Below are 16,500 nucleotides of genomic sequence, written 5' to 3'. Positions count from 1 at the left end.
GTTGTCCCCTGTCTCCGTGTGTGTGTAGTGGTGAGGTGTAATGTATTGTTGTCCCCTGTCTCTGTGTGTGTGTAGTGGTGAGGTGTAATGTATTGTTGTCCCGTGTCTCTGTGTGTGTGTGTGTAGTGGTGAGGTGTAATGTATTGTTGTCCCCTGTCTCCGTGTGTGTGTAGTGGTCCAAGGTGTAATGTATTGTTGTCCCCTGTCTCCGTGTGTGTGTAGTGGTGAGGTGTAATGTATTGTTGTCCCCTGTCTCTGTGTGTGTGTAGTGGTGAGGTGTAATGTATTGTTGTCCCCTGTCTCCGTGTGTGTGTAGTGGTGAGGTGTAATGTATTGTTGTCCCCTGTCTCTGTGTGTGTGTAGTGGTGAGGTGTAATGTATTGTTGTCCCCTGTCTCCGTGTGTGTGTAGTGGTGAGGTGTAATGTATTGTTGTCCCCTGTCTCCGTGTGTGTGTAGTGGTCCGAGGTGTAATGTATTGTTGTCCCCTGTCTCCGTGTGTGTGTAGTGGTGAGGTGTAATGTATTGTTGTCCCCTGTCTCCGTGTGTGTGTAGTGGTGAGGTGTAATGTATTGTTGTCCCCTGTCTCTGTGTGTGTGTAGTGGTCCGAGGTGTAATGTATTGTTGTCCCCTGTCTCCGTGTGTGTGTGTAGTGGTGAGGTGTAATGTATTGTTGTCCCCTGTCTCTGTGTGTGTGTAGTGGTGAGGTGTAATGTATTGTTGTCCCCTGTCTCCGTGTGTGTGTATTGGTGAGGTGTAATGTATTGTTGTCCCCTGTCTCTGTGTGTGTGTAGTGGTGAGGTGTAATGTATTGTTGTCCCCTGTCTCCGTGTGTGTGTAGTGGTCCGAGGTGTAATGTATTGTTGTCCCCTGTCTCTGTGTGTGTGTAGTGGTCCGAGGTGTAATGTATTGTTGTCCCCTGTCTCTGTGTGTGTGTAGTGGTGAGGTGTAATGTATTGTTGTCCCCTGTCTCCGTGTGTGTGTAGTGGTGAGGTGTAATGTATTGTTGTCCCCTGTCTCTGTGTGTGTGTAGTGGTGAGGTGTAATGTATTGTTGTCCCCTGTCTCTGTGTGTGTGTATTGGTGAGGTGTAATGTATTGTTGTCCCCTGTCTCCGTGTGTGTGTAGTGGTGAGGTGTAATGTATTGTTGTCCCCTGTCTCCGTGTGTGTGTAGTGGTGAGGTGTAATGTATTGTTGTCCCCTGTCTCCGTGTGTGTGTAGTGGTCCGAGGTGTAATGTATTGTTGTCCCCTGTCTCCGAGTGTGTGTATTGGTGAGGTGTAATGTATTGTTGTCCCCTGTCTCCGTGTGTGTGTAGTGGTGAGGTGTAATGTATTGTTGTCCCCTGTCTCTGTGTGTGTGTAGTGGTGAGGTGTAATGTATTGTTGTCCCCTGTCTCCGTGTGTGTGTAGTGGTGAGGTGTAATGTATTGTTGTCCCCTGTCTCCGTGTGTGTGTAGTGGTGAGGTGTAATGTATTGTTGTCCCCTGTCTCTGTGTGTGTGTAGTGGTGAGGTGTAATGTATTGTTGTCCCCTGTCTCCGTGTGTGTGTAGTGGTGAGGTGTAATGTATTGTTGTCCCCTGTCTCTGTGTGTGTGTAGTGGTCCGAGGTGTAATGTATTGTTGTCCCCTGTCTCTGTGTGTGTGTAGTGGTGAGGTGTAGTGTATTGTTGTCCCCTGTCTCTGTGTGTGTGTAGTGGTCCGAGGTGTAATGTATTGTTGTCCCCTGTCTCTGTGTGTGTGTAGTGGTCCGAGGTGTAATGTATTGTTGTCCCCTGTCTCTGTGTGTGTGTAGTGGTCCGAGGTGTAATGTATTGTTGTCCCCTGTCTCCGTGTGTGTGTAGTGGTGAGGTGTAATGTATTGTTGTCCCCTGTCTCTGTGTGTGTGTAGTGGTCCGAGGTGTAATGTATTGTTGTCCCCTGTCTCCGTGTGTGTGTAGTGGTCCGAGGTGTAATGTATTGTTGTCCCCTGTCTCCGTGTGTGTGTAGTGGTGAGGTGTAATGTATTGTTGTCCCCTGTCTCCGTGTGTGTGTAGTGGTGAGGTGTAATGTATTGTTGTCCCCTGTCTCTGTGTGTGTGTAGTGGTGAGGTGTAATGTATTGTTGTCCCCTGTCTCCGAGTGTGTGTAGTGGTGAGGTGTAATGTATTGTTGTCCCCTGTCTCTGTGTGTGTGTGTGTAGTGGTGAGGTGTAATGTATTGTTGTCTCTGTGTGTGTGTAGTGGTGAGGTGTAATGTATTGTTGTCCCCTGTCTCTGTGTGTGTGTAGTGGTGAGGTGTAATGTATTGTTGTCTCCGTGTGTGTGTAGTGGTGAGGTGTAATGTATTGTTGTCCCCTGTCTCTGTGTGTGTGTGTAGTGGTGAGGTGTAATGTATTGTTGTCCCCTGTCTCTGTGTGTGTGTAGTGGTGAGGTGTAATGTATTGTTGTCTCTGTGTGTGTGTGTGTGTAGTGGTGAGGTGTAATGTATTGTTGTCCCCTGTCTCTGTGTGTGTGTAGTGGTGAGGTGTAATGTATTGTTGTCTCTGTGTGTGTGTAGTGGTGAGGTGTAATGTATTGTTGTCCCCTGTCTCTGTGTGTGTGTAGTGGTGAGGTGTAATGTATTGTTGTCCCCTGTCTCCGTGTGTGTGTATTGGTGAGGTGTAATGTATTGTTGTCCCCTGTCTCCGTGTGTGTGTAGTGGTGAGGTGTAATGTATTGTTGTCCCCTGTCTCTGTGTGTGTGTAGTGGTGAGGTGTAATGTATTGTTGTCCCCTGTCTCTGTGTGTGTGTAGTGGTGAGGTGTAATGTATTGTTGTCCCCTGTCTCTGTGTGTGTGTAGTGGTCCGAGGTGTAATGTATTGTTGTCCCCTGTCTCCGTGTGTGTGTGTATTGGTGAGGTGTAATGTATTGTTGTCCCCTGTCTCCGTGTGTGTGTAGTGGTGAGGTGTAATGTATTGTTGTCCCCTGTCTCTGTGTGTGTGTAGTGGTGAGGTGTAATGTATTGTTGTCCCCTGTCTCTGTGTGTGTGTAGTGGTGAGGTGTAATGTATTGTTGTCCCCTGTCTCTGTGTGTGTGTAGTGGTGAGGTCTAATGTATTGTTGTCCCCTGTCTCTGTGTGTGTGTAGTGGTGAGGTGTAATGTATTGTTGTCCCCTGTCTCTGTGTGTGTGTAGTGGTGAGGTGTAATGTATTGTTGTCCCCAGTCTCTGTGTGTGTGTAGTGGTGAGGTGTAATGTATTGTTGTCCCCTGTCTCTGTGTGTGTGTGTAGTGGTGAGGTGTAATGTATTGTTGTCCCCTGTCTCTGTGTGTGTGTAGTGGTGAGGTGTAATGTATTGTTGTCCCCTGTCTCTGTGTGTGTGTAGTGGTGAGGTGTAATGTATTGTTGTCCCCTGTCTCCGTGTGTGTGTAGTGGTGAGGTGTAATGTATTGTTGTCCCCTGTCTCTGTGTGTGTGTATTGGTGAGGTGTAATGTATTGTTGTCCCCTGTCTCCGTGTGTGTGTAGTGGTGAGGTGTAATGTATTGTTGTCCCCTGTCTCTGTGTGTGTGTAGTGGTGAGGTGTAATGTATTGTTGTCCCCTGTCTCCGTGTGTGTGTAGTGGTGAGGTGTAATGTATTGTTGTCCCCTGTCTCCGTGTGTGTGTAGTGGTCCGAGGTGTAATGTATTGTTGTCCCCTGTCTCTGTGTGTGTGTAGTGGTGAGGTGTAATGTATTGTTGTCCCCTGTCTCCGTGTGTGTGTAGTGGTCCGAGGTGTAATGTATTGTTGTCCCCTGTCTCTGTGTGTGTGTAGTGGTGAGGTGTAATGTATTGTTGTCCCCTGTCTCCGTGTGTGTGTAGTGGTGAGGTGTAATGTATTGTTGTCCCCTGTCTCTGTGTGTGTGTAGTGGTGAGGTGTAATGTATTGTTGTCCCCTGTCTCTGTGTGTGTGTGTATTGGTGAGGTGTAATGTATTGTTGTCCCCTGTCTCCGTGTGTGTGTAGTGGTGAGGTGTAATGTATTGTTGTCCCCTGTCTCTGTGTGTGTGTATTGGTGAGGTGTAATGTATTGTTGTCCCCTGTCTCTGTGTGTGTGTAGTGGTGAGGTGTAATGTATTGTCCCCTGTCTCTGTGTGTGTGTATTGGTGAGGTGTAATGTATTGTTGTCCCCTGTCTCCGTGTGTGTGTAGTGGTCCGAGGTGTAATGTATTGTTGTCCCCTGTCTCCGTGTGTGTGTAGTGGTGAGGTGTAATGTATTGTTGTCCCCTGTCTCCGTGTGTGTGTAGTGGTGAGGTGTAATGTATTGTTGTCCCCTGTCTCCGTGTGTGTGTAGTGGTGAGGTGTAATGTATTGTTGTCCCCTGTCTCTGTGTGTGTGTAGTGGTGAGGTGTAATGTATTGTTGTCCCCTGTCTCCGTGTGTGTGTAGTGGTCCGAGGTGTAATGTATTGTTGTCCCCTGTCTCCGTGTGTGTGTAGTGGTGAGGTGTAATGTATTGTTGTCCCCTGTCTCTGTGTGTGTGTAGTGGTCCGAGGTGTAATGTATTGTTGTCCCCTGTCTCCGTGTGTGTGTAGTGGTGAGGTGTAATGTATTGTTGTCCCCTGTCTCCGTGTGTGTGTAGTGGTGAGGTGTAATGTATTGTTGTCCCCTGTCTCCGTGTGTGTGTAGTGGTGAGGTGTAATGTATTGTTGTCCCCTGTCTCTGTGTGTGTGTAGTGGTCCGAGGTGTAATGTATTGTTGTCCCCTGTCTCCGAGTGTGTGTAGTGGTCCGAGGTGTAATGTATTGTTGTCCCCTGTCTCTGTGTGTGTGTAGTGGTGAGGTGTAATGTATTGTTGTCCCCTGTCTCCGTGTGTGTGTAGTGGTCCGAGGTGTAATGTATTGTTGTCCCCTGTCTCCGTGTGTGTGTAGTGGTCCGAGGTGTAATGTATTGTTGTCCCCTGTCTCCGTGTGTGTGTAGTGGTGAGGTGTAATGTATTGTTGTCCCCTGTCTCCGTGTGTGTGTAGTGGTGAGGTGTAATGTATTGTTGTCCCCTGTCTCTGTGTGTGTGTAGTGGTCCGAGGTGTAATGTATTGTTGTCCCCTGTCTCCGAGTGTGTGTAGTGGTCCGAGGTGTAATGTATTGTTGTCCCCTGTCTCTGTGTGTGTGTAGTGGTGAGGTGTAATGTATTGTTGTCCCCTGTCTCCGTGTGTGTGTAGTGGTCCGAGGTGTAATGTATTGTTGTCCCCTGTCTCCGTGTGTGTGTAGTGGTCCGAGGTGTAATGTATTGTTGTCCCCTGTCTCCGTGTGTGTGTAGTGGTGAGGTGTAATGTATTGTTGTCCCCTGTCTCCGTGTGTGTGTAGTGGTGAGGTGTAATGTATTGTTGTCCCCTGTCTCTGTGTGTGTGTAGTGGTGAGGTGTAATGTATTGTTGTCCCCTGTCTCTGTGTGTTTTTTAGTGGTGAGGTGTAATGTATTGTTGTCCCATGTCTCCGTGTGTGTGTAGTGGTGAGGTGTAATGTATTGTTGTCCCCTGTCTCTGTGTGTGTGTAGTGGTCCGAGGTGTAATGTATTGTTGTCCCCTGTCTCCGTGTGTGTGTAGTGGTGAGGTGTAATGTATTGTTGTCCCCTGTCTCTGTGTGTGTGTAGTGGTGAGGTGTAATGTATTGTTGTCCCCTGTCTCTGTGTGTGTGTAGTGGTGAGGTGTAATGTATTGTTGTCCCCTGTCTCCGTGTGTGTGTAGTGGTGAGGTGTAATGTATTGTTGTCCCCTGTCTCCGTGTGTGTGTAGTGGTGAGGTGTAATGTATTGTTGTCCCCTGTCTCCGTGTGTGTGTAGTGGTGAGGTGTAATGTATTGTTGTCCCCTGTCTCTGTGTGTGTGTAGTGGTCCGAGGTGTAATGTATTGTTGTCCCCTGTCTCCGTGTGTGTGTAGTGGTGAGGTGTAATGTATTGTTGTCCCCTGTCTCCGTGTGTGTGTAGTGGTGAGGTGTAATGTATTGTTGTCCCCTGTCTCCGTGTGTGTGTAGTGGTGAGGTGTAATGTATTGTTGTCCCCTGTCTCCGTGTGTGTGTAGTTGTCCGAGGTGTAATGTATTGTTGTCCCCTGTCTCCGTGTGTGTGTAGTGGTCCGAGGTGTAATGTATTGTTGTCCCCTGTCTCTGTGTGTGTGTAGTGGTGAGGTGTAATGTATTGTTGTCCCCTGTCTCCGTGTGTGTGTAGTGGTGAGGTGTAATGTATTGTTGTCCCCTGTCTCCGTGTGTGTAGTGGTGAGGTGTAATGTATTGTTGTCCCCTGTCTCTGTGTGTGTGTAGTGGTGAGGTGTAATGTATTGTTGTCCCCTGTCTCTGTGTGTGTGTAGTGGTCCGAGGTGTAATGTATTGTTGTCCCCTGTCTCCGTGTGTGTGTAGTGGTGAGGTGTAATGTATTGTTGTCCCCTGTCTCCGTGTGTGTGTAGTGGTGAGGTGTAATGTATTGTTGTCCCCTGTCTCCGTGTGTGTGTAGTGGTGAGGTGTAATGTATTGTTGTCCCCTGTCTCCGTGTGTGTGTAGTTGTCCGAGGTGTAATGTATTGTTGTCCCCTGTCTCCGTGTGTGTGTAGTGGTCCGAGGTGTAATGTATTGTTGTCCCCTGTCTCTGTGTGTGTGTAGTGGTGAGGTGTAATGTATTGTTGTTCCCTGTCTCCGTGTGTGTGTAGTGGTGAGGTGTAATGTATTGTTGTCCCCTGTCTCCGTGTGTGTGTAGTGGTGAGGTGTAATGTATTGTTGTCCCCTGTCTCTGTGTGTGTGTAGTGGTGAGGTGTAATGTATTGTTGTCCCCTGTCTCCGTGTGTGTGTAGTGGTGAGGTGTAATGTATTGTTGTCCCCTGTCTCTGTGTGTGTGTAGTGGTGAGGTGTAATGTATTGTTGTCCCCTGTCTCCGTGTGTGTGTAGTGGTGAGGTGTAATGTATTGTTGTCCCCTGTCTCCGTGTGTGTGTAGTGGTGAGGTGTAATGTATTGTTGTCCCCTGTCTCTGTGTGTGTGTAGTGGTGAGGTGTAATGTATTGTTGTCCCCTGTCTCCGTGTGTGTGTAGTGGTGAGGTGTAATGTATTGTTGTCCCCTGTCTCCGTGTGTGTGTAGTGGTCCGAGGTGTAATGTATTGTTGTCCCCTGTCTCCGTGTGTGTGTAGTGGTGAGGTGTAATGTATTGTTGTCCCCTGTCTCCGTGTGTGTGTAGTGGTGAGGTGTAATGTATTGTTGTCCCCTGTCTCCGTGTGTGTGTGTAGTGGTGAGGTGTAATGTATTGTTGTCCCCTGTCTCCGTGTGTGTGTAGTGGTGAGGTGTAATGTATTGTTGTCCCCTGTCTCCGTGTGTGTGTAGTGGTGAGGTGTAATGTATTGTTGTCCCCTGTCTCCGTGTGTGTGTAGTGGTGAGGTGTAATGTATTGTTGTCCCCTGTCTCCGTGTGTGTGTAGTGGTCCGAGGTGTAATGTATTGTTGTCCCCTGTCTCCGTGTGTGTGTAGTGGTCCGAGGTGTAATGTATTGTTGTCCCCTGTCTCTGTGTGTGTGTAGTGGTGAGGTGTAATGTATTGTTGTCCCCTGTCTCTGTGTGTGTGTAGTGGTCGAGGTGTAATGTATTGTTGTCCCCTGTCTCCGTGTGTGTGTAGTGGTCCGAGGTGTAATGTATTGTTGTCCCCTGTCTCTGTGTGTGTGTAGTGGTCCGAGGTGTAATGTATTGTTGTCCCCTGTCTCTGTGTGTGTGTATTGGTGAGGTGTAATGTATTGTTGTCCCCTGTCTCTGTGTGTGTGTAGTGGTCCGAGGTGTAATGTATTGTTGTCCCCTGTCTCCGTGTGTGTGTAGTGGTGAGGTGTAATGTATTGTTGTCCCCTGTCTCTGTGTGTGTGTAGTGGTGAGGTGTAATGTATTGTTGTCCCCTGTCTCTGTGTGTGTGTAGTGGTGAGGTGTAATGTATTGTTGTCCCCTGTCTCCGTGTGTGTGTAGTGGTGAGGTGTAATGTATTGTTGTCCCCTGTCTCCGTGTGTGTGTAGTGGTGAGGTGTAATGTATTGTTGTCCCCTGTCTCCGTGTGTGTGTAGTGGTGAGGTGTAATGTATTGTTGTCGCCTGTCTCCGTGTGTGTGTAGTGGTCCGAGGTGTAATGTATTGTTGTCCCCTGTCTCTGTGTGTGTGTAGTGGTGAGGTGTAATGTATTGTTGTCCCCTGTCTCTGTGTGTGTGTAGTGGTGAGGTGTAATGTATTGTTGTCCCCTGTCTCTGTGTGTTTTTAGTGGTGAGGTGTAATGTATTGTTGTCCCCTGTCTCCGTGTGTGTGTAGTGGTGAGGTGTAATGTATTGTTGTCCCCTGTCTCTGTGTGTGTGTAGTGGTCCGAGGTGTAATGTATTGTTGTCCCCTGTCTCCGTGTGTGTGTAGTGGTGAGGTGTAATGTATTGTTGTCCCCTGTCTCTGTGTGTGTGTAGTGGTGAGGTGTAATGTATTGTTGTCCCCTGTCTCTGTGTGTGTGTAGTGGTGAGGTGTAATGTATTGTTGTCCCCTGTCTCCGTGTGTGTGTAGTGGTGAGGTGTAATGTATTGTTGTCCCCTGTCTCCGTGTGTGTGTAGTGGTGAGGTGTAATGTATTGTTGTCCCCTGTCTCCGTGTGTGTGTAGTGGTGAGGTGTAATGTATTGTTGTCCCCTGTCTCCGTGTGTGTGTAGTGGTCCGAGGTGTAATGTATTGTTGTCCCCTGTCTCTGTGTGTGTGTAGTGGTGAGGTGTAATGTATTGTTGTCCCCTGTCTCTGTGTGTGTGTAGTGGTGAGGTGTAATGTATTGTTGTCCCCTGTCTCCGTGTGTGTGTAGTGGTCCGAGGTGTAATGTATTGTTGTCCCCTGTCTCTGTGTGTGTGTAGTGGTCCGAGGTGTAATGTATTGTTGTCCCCTGTCTCTGTGTGTGTGTATTGGTGAGGTGTAATGTATTGTTGTCCCCTGTCTCTGTGTGTGTGTAGTGGTGAGGTGTAATGTATTGTTGTCCCCTGTCTCCGTGTGTGTGTAGTGGTCCGAGGTGTAATGTATTGTTGTCCCCTGTCTCCGTGTGTGTGTAGTGGTGAGGTGTAATGTATTGTTGTCCCCTGTCTCTGTGTGTGTGTAGTGGTGAGGTGTAATGTATTGTTGTCCCCTGTCTCTGTGTGTGTGTAGTGGTGAGGTGTAATGTATTGTTGTCCCCTGTCTCCGTGTGTGTGTAGTGGTGAGGTGTAATGTATTGTTGTCCCCTGTCTCCGTGTGTGTGTAGTGGTGAGGTGTAATGTATTGTTGTCCCCTGTCTCCGTGTGTGTGTAGTGGTGAGGTGTAATGTATTGTTGTCGCCTGTCTCCGTGTGTGTGTAGTGGTCCGAGGTGTAATGTATTGTTGTCCCCTGTCTCTGTGTGTGTGTAGTGGTGAGGTGTAATGTATTGTTGTCCCCTGTCTCTGTGTGTGTGTAGTGGTGAGGTGTAATGTATTGTTGTCCCCTGTCTCTGTGTGTTTTTTAGTGGTGAGGTGTAATGTATTGTTGTCCCCTGTCTCCGTGTGTGTGTAGTGGTGAGGTGTAATGTATTGTTGTCCCCTGTCTCTGTGTGTGTGTAGTGGTCCGAGGTGTAATGTATTGTTGTCCCCTGTCTCCGTGTGTGTGTAGTGGTGAGGTGTAATGTATTGTTGTCCCCTGTCTCTGTGTGTGTGTAGTGGTGAGGTGTAATGTATTGTTGTCCCCTGTCTCTGTGTGTGTGTAGTGGTGAGGTGTAATGTATTGTTGTCCCCTGTCTCCGTGTGTGTGTAGTGGTGAGGTGTAATGTATTGTTGTCCCCTGTCTCCGTGTGTGTGTAGTGGTGAGGTGTAATGTATTGTTGTCCCCTGTCTCTGTGTGTGTGTTAGTGGTCCGAGGTGTAATGTATTGTTGTCCCCTGTCTCTGTGTGTGTGTAGTGGTGAGGTGTAATGTATTGTTGTCCCCTGTCTCCGTGTGTGTGTAGTGGTGAGGTGTAATGTATTGTTGTCCCCTGTCTCTGTGTGTGTGTAGTGGTGAGGTGTAATGTATTGTTGTCCCCTGTCTCTGTGTGTGTGTGTAGTGGTGAGGTGTAATGTATTGTTGTCCCCTGTCTCTGTGTGTGTGTAGTGGTGAGGTGTAATGTATTGTTGTCCCCTGTCTCCGTGTGTGTGTAGTGGTGAGGTGTAATGTATTGTTGTCCCCTGTCTCTGTGTGTGTGTATTGGTGAGGTGTAATATATTGTTGTCCCCTGTCTCTGTGTGTGTGTAGTGGTGAGGTGTAATGTATTGTTGTCCCCTGTCTCTGTGTGTGTGTATTGGTGAGGTGTAATGTATTGTTGTCCCCTGTCTCCGTGTGTGTGTAGTGGTGAGGTGTAATGTATTGTTGTCCCCTGTCTCTGTGTGTGTGTAGTGGTGAGGTGTAATGTATTGTTGTCCCCTGTCTCTGTGTGTGTGTATTGGTGAGGTGTAATATATTGTTGTCCCCTGTCTCTGTGTGTGTGTAGTGGTGAGGTGTAATGTATTGTTGTCCCCTGTCTCTGTGTGTGTGTATTGGTGAGGTGTAATGTATTGTTGTCCCCTGTCTCCGTGTGTGTGTATTGGTGAGGTGTAATGTATTGTTGTCCCCTGTCTCTGTGTGTGTGTAGTGGTCCCAGGTGTGTGGCGCGGTTCGACTACGAGGGGGAGGAGGAAGACGAGCTGACATTCTCCGAGGGTGATGTCATCGCTCTGACGGATGTGATTGATCAGGAGTGGGGGCGGGGTCAGATCCACGGGCGAATAGGAATCTTCCCCCTGGCCTTCACCGAGATCCTGGAGGAACCACCCCCGTCGGCAGGGTTACACGACCTTGTCGAGACGACCACGAAGACAGCTGAATCCTCAGGTGATTAGACCCAAGGTCCTTCAGTTACAAAGCCAAACATATAGACCTACATAGATTTGGCCAACTGGATTCTAGTGGTGAGCTGTATGTGGTGATCCTATAGCCTTGTCTTTCGGTACAGTGAGGCTGTTGATCCTATAGCCTTGTCTTTCTCTACAGTGAGGCTGTTGATCCTATAGCCTTGTCTTTCTCTACAGTGAGGCTGTTGATCCTATAGCCTTGTCTTTCTCTACAGTGAGGCTGTTGATCCTATAGCCTTGTCTTTCTCTACAGTGAGGCTGGTGATCCTATAGCCTTGTCTTTCTCTACAGTGAGGCTGTTGATCCTATAGCCTTGTCTTTCTCTACAGTGAGGCTGGTGATCCTATAGCCTTGTCTTTCTCTACAGTGAGGCTGTTGATCCTATAGCCTTGTCTTTCTCTACAGTGAGGCTGTTGATCCTATAGCCTTGTCTTTCTCTACAGTGAGGCTGTTGATCCTATAGCCTTGTCTTTCTCTACAGTGAGGCTGTTGATCCTATAGCCTTGTCTTTCTCTACAGTGAGGCTGTTGATCCTATAGCCTTGTCTTTCTCTACAGTGAGGCTGGTGATCCTATAGCCTTGTCTTTCTCTACAGTGAGGCTGGTGATCCTATAGCCTTGTCTTTCTCTACAGTGAGGCTGGTGATCCTATAGCCTTGTCTTTCTCTACAGTGAGGCTGTTGATCCTATAGCCTTGTCTTTCTCTACAGTGAGGCTGTTGATCCTATAGCCTTGTCTTTCTCTACAGTGAGGCTGTTGATCCTATAGCCTTGTCTTTCTCTACAGTGAGGCTGTTGATCCTATAGCCTTGTCTTTCTCTACAGTGAGGCTGGTGATCCTATAGCCTTGTCTTTCTCTACAGTGAGGCTGGTGATCCTATAGCCTTGTCTTTCTCTACAGTGAGGCTGTTGATCCTATAGCCTTGTCTTTCTCTACAGTGAGGCTGTTGATCCTATAGCCTTGTCTTTCTCTACAGTGAGGCTGTTGATCCTATAGCCTTGTCTTTCTCTACAGTGAGGCTGGTGATCCTATAGCCTTGTCTTTCTCTACAGTGAGGCTGGTGATCCTATAGCCTTGTCTTTCTCTACAGTGAGGCTGGTGATCCTATAGCCTTGTCTTTCTCTACATTAAGATTTGTGTGTGTGTGTGTTAATATTTCTAAATGTGTATATGTGTGTGTATGCGCTCTCTGTGTGTGTGTATCAGAAGGTGCAGAACAGTGGGCTGTGGCTCTGCATGATTTCCCAGGTCAGACTGCAGAGGACCTGTGGTTCCAGCAGGGGGCGCTGATCAGAGTAACACGGCGCGTAGACGCCGACTGGACCAGAGGAACACTGGACGGACGGGAGGGACTGTTCCCCACTACCTTCACACACACCTGTAACACAGGTGACACACAGAGTAGGGTGAAGTTACACTGATCCTGGTTCAGTTTTTGCTTTCCCCCCCTCACTAATGGTTAAGGTTTAGATTGGGGGGAAGTTTCACACAACATGGACAGAGTTTAACCATACTTTCTGCTCCTCTCTGCAGCTCAGCCAATGACGGGCCAGCCTGTGGCCAGGGGCGTGGCCAAGGTCCTGTTTGATTTCAGTGCAGAGAGTGAAGATGAACTCTCACTGAAGGTGGGCCTGCTCAGCTCTGTGTGTTCATCTTTTGTTACCAATTAAGTAGCAAAGTCTTAATGATTTGTGTACTTTCTCTCACTCTCTCTCCCCCTGTTTTTCCCCCTCTCTCCCCCTGTTTTTCCCCCTCTCTCCCCCTGTTTTTCCCCCTCTCTCCCCTGTTTTTCCCCCCTCTCTCCCCCTGTTTTTCCCCCTCTCTCCCCCCTGTTTTTCCCCCCTCTCTCCCCTGTTTTTCCCCCCCTCTCCCTGTCTTTTCCTCTCTCTCTCTCTCTCCCCCTGTTTTTCCCCCTCTCTCCCCCTGTTTTTACCCCTCTCTCCCCCTGTTTTTCCCCCTCTCTCCCCCTGTTTTTCCCCCTCTCTCCCCCTGTTTTTCCCCCTCTCTCCCCCTGTTTTTCCCCCTCTCTCCCCCTGTTTTTACCCCTCTCTCCCCTGTTTTTCCCCCCTCTCTCCCCCCTGTTTTTCCCCCCTCTCTCCCCCTGTTTTTCCCCCCTCTCTCCCCCTGTTTTTCCCCTCTCTCCCCCTGTTTTTCCCCCTCTCTCCCCCTGTTTTTCCCCCTCTCTCCCCCCTGTTTTTACCCCTCTCTCCCCCTGTTTTTCCCCCCTCTCTCCCCCTGTTTTTCCCCCTCTCTCCCCCTGTTTTTCCCCCCTCTCTCCCCCTGTTTTTCCCCCCTCTCCCCTGTTTTTCCCCCCTCTCTCCCCTGTTTTTCCCCCTCTCTCCCCCTGTTTTTCCCCCTCTCTCCCCTGTTTTTACCCCTCTCTCCCCCTGTTTTTACCCCTCTCTCCCCCTGTTTTTCCCCCCTCTCTCCCCCTGTTTTTCCCCCCTCTCTCCCCTGTTTTTACCCCTCTCTCCCCCTGTCTTTTCCTCTCTCTCTCTCACTCTCTCTCCCCCTGTTTTTCCCCCTCTCTCCCCCCTGTTTTTACCCCTCTCTCCCCCTGTTTTTCCCCCTCTCTCCCCCTGTTTTTCCCCCTCTCCCTGTCTTTTCCTCTCTCTCTCTCCTCTCACTCCCCCTATTTTTACCCCTCTCTCCCCCTGTTTTTACCCCTCTCTCCCCCTGTTTTTACCCCTCTCTCCCCCTGTTTTTACCCCTCTCTCCCCTGTTTTTACCCCTCTCTCCCCCTGTTTTTACCCCTCTCTCCCCTGTTTTTACCCCTCTCTCCCCCTGTTTTTCCCCCCTCTCTCCCCCTGTTTTTCCCCCCTCCCCTGTCTTTTCCTCTCTCTCTCTCACTCTCTCTCCCCCTGTTTTTCCCCCCTCTCTCCCCCTGTTTTTACCCCTCTCTCCCCCTGTTTTTCCCCCTCTCTCCCCCTGTTTTCCCCCTCTCTCCCCCTGTTTTTCCCCCTCTCTCCCCCTGTTTTTCCCCCTCTCTCCCCCTGTTTTTCCCCCTCTCCCTGTCTTTTCCTCTCTCTCTCTCACTCTCACTCCCCCTGTTTTTACCCCTCTCTCCCCCTGTTTTTCCCCCCCCTCACTCCCCCTGTTTTTCCCCCCCTCTCTCCCCCTGTTTTTCCCCCTCTCTCCCCCCTGTTTTTCCCCCTCTCTCCCCCTGTTTTTCCCCCTCTCTCCCCCTGTTTTTCCCCCTCTCTCCCCCCTGTTTTTACCCCCTCTCCCCCTGTTTTCCCCCCTCTCCCCCTGTTTTTCCCCCCTCTCTCCCCCTGTTTTTACCCCTCTCTCCCCCTGTTTTTCCCCCCTCTCTCCCCCTGTTTTTCCCCCCTCTCCCTGTCTTTTCCTCTCTCTCTCTCACTCTCTCTCCCCCTGTTTTTACCCCTCTCTCCCCCTGTTTTTCCCCCTCTCTCCCCCTGTTTTTACCCCTCTCCCTGTCTTTTCCTCTCTCTCTCTCACTCTCACTCCCCCTGTTTTTACCCCTCTCTCCCCCTGTTTTTCCCCCCTCTCTCCCCCTGTTTTTCCCCCTCTCTCCCCCTGTTTTTCCCCCTCTCTCCCCCTGTTTTTACCCCTCTCTCCCCCTGTTTTTACCCCTCTCTCCCCCTGTTTTTACCCTCTCCCCCCTGTTTTTCCCCCTCTCTCCCCCTGTTTTTCCCCCTCTCTCCCCCTGTTTTTCCCCCCTCTCTCCCCTGTTTTTCCCCCCTCTCTCCCCCTGTTTTTACCCCTCTCTCCCCCTGTTTTTACCCCTCTCTCCCCTGTTTTTACCCTCTCTCCCCCTGTTTTCCCCTCTCTCCCCCTGTTTTTCCCCCTCCCTCCCCCTGTTTTTCCCCCTCTCTCCCCCTGTTTTTCCCCCTCTCTCCCCCTGTTTTTCCCCTCTCTCCCCCTGTTTTTCCCCTCTCTCCCCTGTTTTTACCCCTCTCTCCCCCTGTTTTTCCCCCTCTCTCCCCCTGTTTTTCCCCTCTCTCCCCTGTTTTTCCCCCTCTCTCCCCCTGTTTTTCCCCCTCTCCCCCTGTTTTTCCCCCTCTCTCCCCCTGTTTTTCCCCCTCTCTCCCCCTGTTTTTCCCCCTCTCTCCCCCTGTTTTTCCCCCTCTCTCCCCCTGTTTTTCCCCCTCTCCCCCTGTTTTTCCCCCCTCTCTCCCCCTGTTTTTCCCCCTCTCTCCCCTGTTTTTCCCCCTCTCTCCCCCCTGTTTTTCCCCCTCTCTCCCCCTGTTTTTCCCCCTCTCTCCCCCTGTTTTTCCCCCTCTCTCCCCTGTTTTTACCCCTCTCTCCCCCTGTTTTTACCCCTCTCTCCCCCTGTTTTTACCCCTCTCTCCCCCTGTTTTTCCCCCTCTCTCCCCCTGTCTTTTCCTCTCTCTCTCCCAGGCGGGGGAGGTAGTGACAGGGGTGGTGACAGTAGATGAGGAGTGGTATCTGGGGGATGCAGGAGGGAGGCGAGGCCTGGTCCCCAAAAACTACCTGACACTGCTTCCTGACAGCTACAAATAGGACTATGTACACTATGTGATTGATATATACATGACATGGCCAAAAGTATGTGGACACCCCTTCAAATTAGTGGATTCAGCTATTTCAGCCACACCCGTTGCTGACAGGTGTATAAAATCGAGCACACAGCCATGCAATCTCCATAGACAAACATTGGCAGTAGAATGGCCCGTACTGAAGAGCTCAGTGACTTTCAACGTGGCACCGTCACAGGATGCCACCTTTCCAACAAGTAAGTTCTTCAAATTTCTGCCCTGCTAGAGCTGCCCCGGTCAACTGTAAGGGCTGTTATTATGAAGTGGTGTAAAGCTCGCTGCCATTGGACTCTGGAGCAGTGGAAACGCGTTCTCTGGAGTGATGAATCGCTCTTCACCATCGGGCAGTCCGACGGACGAATCTGGCGGAAGAGGAATAATGGTCTGGGGCTGTTTTTCATGGTTCAGGCTGGGCCCCTTAGTTCCAGTGAAGGGAAATCTTAACGCTACAGCATTCAATGACATTCTAGACGATTCTGTGCTTCCAACTTTGTGGCAACAGTTTGGGGAAGGCCCTTTCCTGTTTCAGCATGACAATGCCCCAGAAATTGTTTGTCGAGATTGGTGTGGAAGAACTTGACTGGCCTGCACAGAGCCCTGACCTCAACCCCATCGAACACCTTTGGGATGAATTGGAACACCGACTGCGAGCCAGGCCTAATCACCCAACATCAGTGCCCGACCTCACTAATGCTGTTGTGGCTGAATGGAAGCAAGTCCCCGCAGCAATGTTCCAACATCTAGTGGAAAGCATTCCCAGAAGAGTGGAAGCTGTTATAGCAGCAAAGGGGGGATCAACTCCATATTAATGGCCATGATTTTTGATGAGATGTTCGATGAGCAGGTGTCCACATACTTTTCGTAATGTAGTGTGTATATAAATATGTGCCTTCAGAAAGTATTCATACCCCTTGACTTATTCCACATTTTGTCGTGTTACAAAAAAATGGATTACATTGTAAGTCTTTCTGGGTCTCTAAGAGCTTTCCACACCTGGATCACAATACCCCATAATGACAAAGTCAAACATGTCTTTTGAAATGTTTGCAAATTTAGTGAAAATTAAATACATAAATGTCTAATTTACATAAGTATTCACACCCCTGAGTCAATACATGTTAGAATCACCTTTTGGCAGCGATTACAGCTGTGAGTCTTTCTGGGT

At 49.5% G+C, this 16,500-nt stretch overlaps 1 protein-coding gene across 3 annotated transcripts in view; it reads left to right on the top strand.

The window, feature by feature from the left end:
* Positions 1–15,334, top strand: part of LOC121554123 (SH3 domain-containing protein 19) — a 75,208-nt gene extending 59,874 nt beyond the window's left edge. For 2 of the 3 annotated variants that reach the window (XM_041867568.1, XM_041867566.1), the window contains exons 12-15: positions 10,558–10,796; positions 12,022–12,216; positions 12,349–12,440; positions 15,178–15,334. In XM_041867568.1, coding sequence (XP_041723502.1) covers positions 10,558–10,796; positions 12,022–12,216; positions 12,349–12,440; positions 15,178–15,300 — 649 coding nt within the window. In that variant the 3' untranslated portion in view covers positions 15,301–15,334. The remainder of the gene's footprint in view (positions 1–10,557; positions 10,797–12,021; positions 12,217–12,348; positions 12,441–15,177) is intronic. The other variant, XM_041867567.1, reaches the window with a different exon arrangement.
* The last annotated feature ends 1,166 nt before the right edge of the window (positions 15,335–16,500 follow it).

This window comes from Coregonus clupeaformis, unplaced genomic scaffold (genome assembly GCF_020615455.1).
Source record: "Coregonus clupeaformis isolate EN_2021a unplaced genomic scaffold, ASM2061545v1 scaf0645, whole genome shotgun sequence".
NCBI lineage: Eukaryota > Metazoa > Chordata > Actinopteri > Salmoniformes > Salmonidae > Coregonus > Coregonus clupeaformis.
Note: the sequence above shows the minus strand (reverse complement) of the source record. Positions and strands in the feature narration are given on the sequence as shown.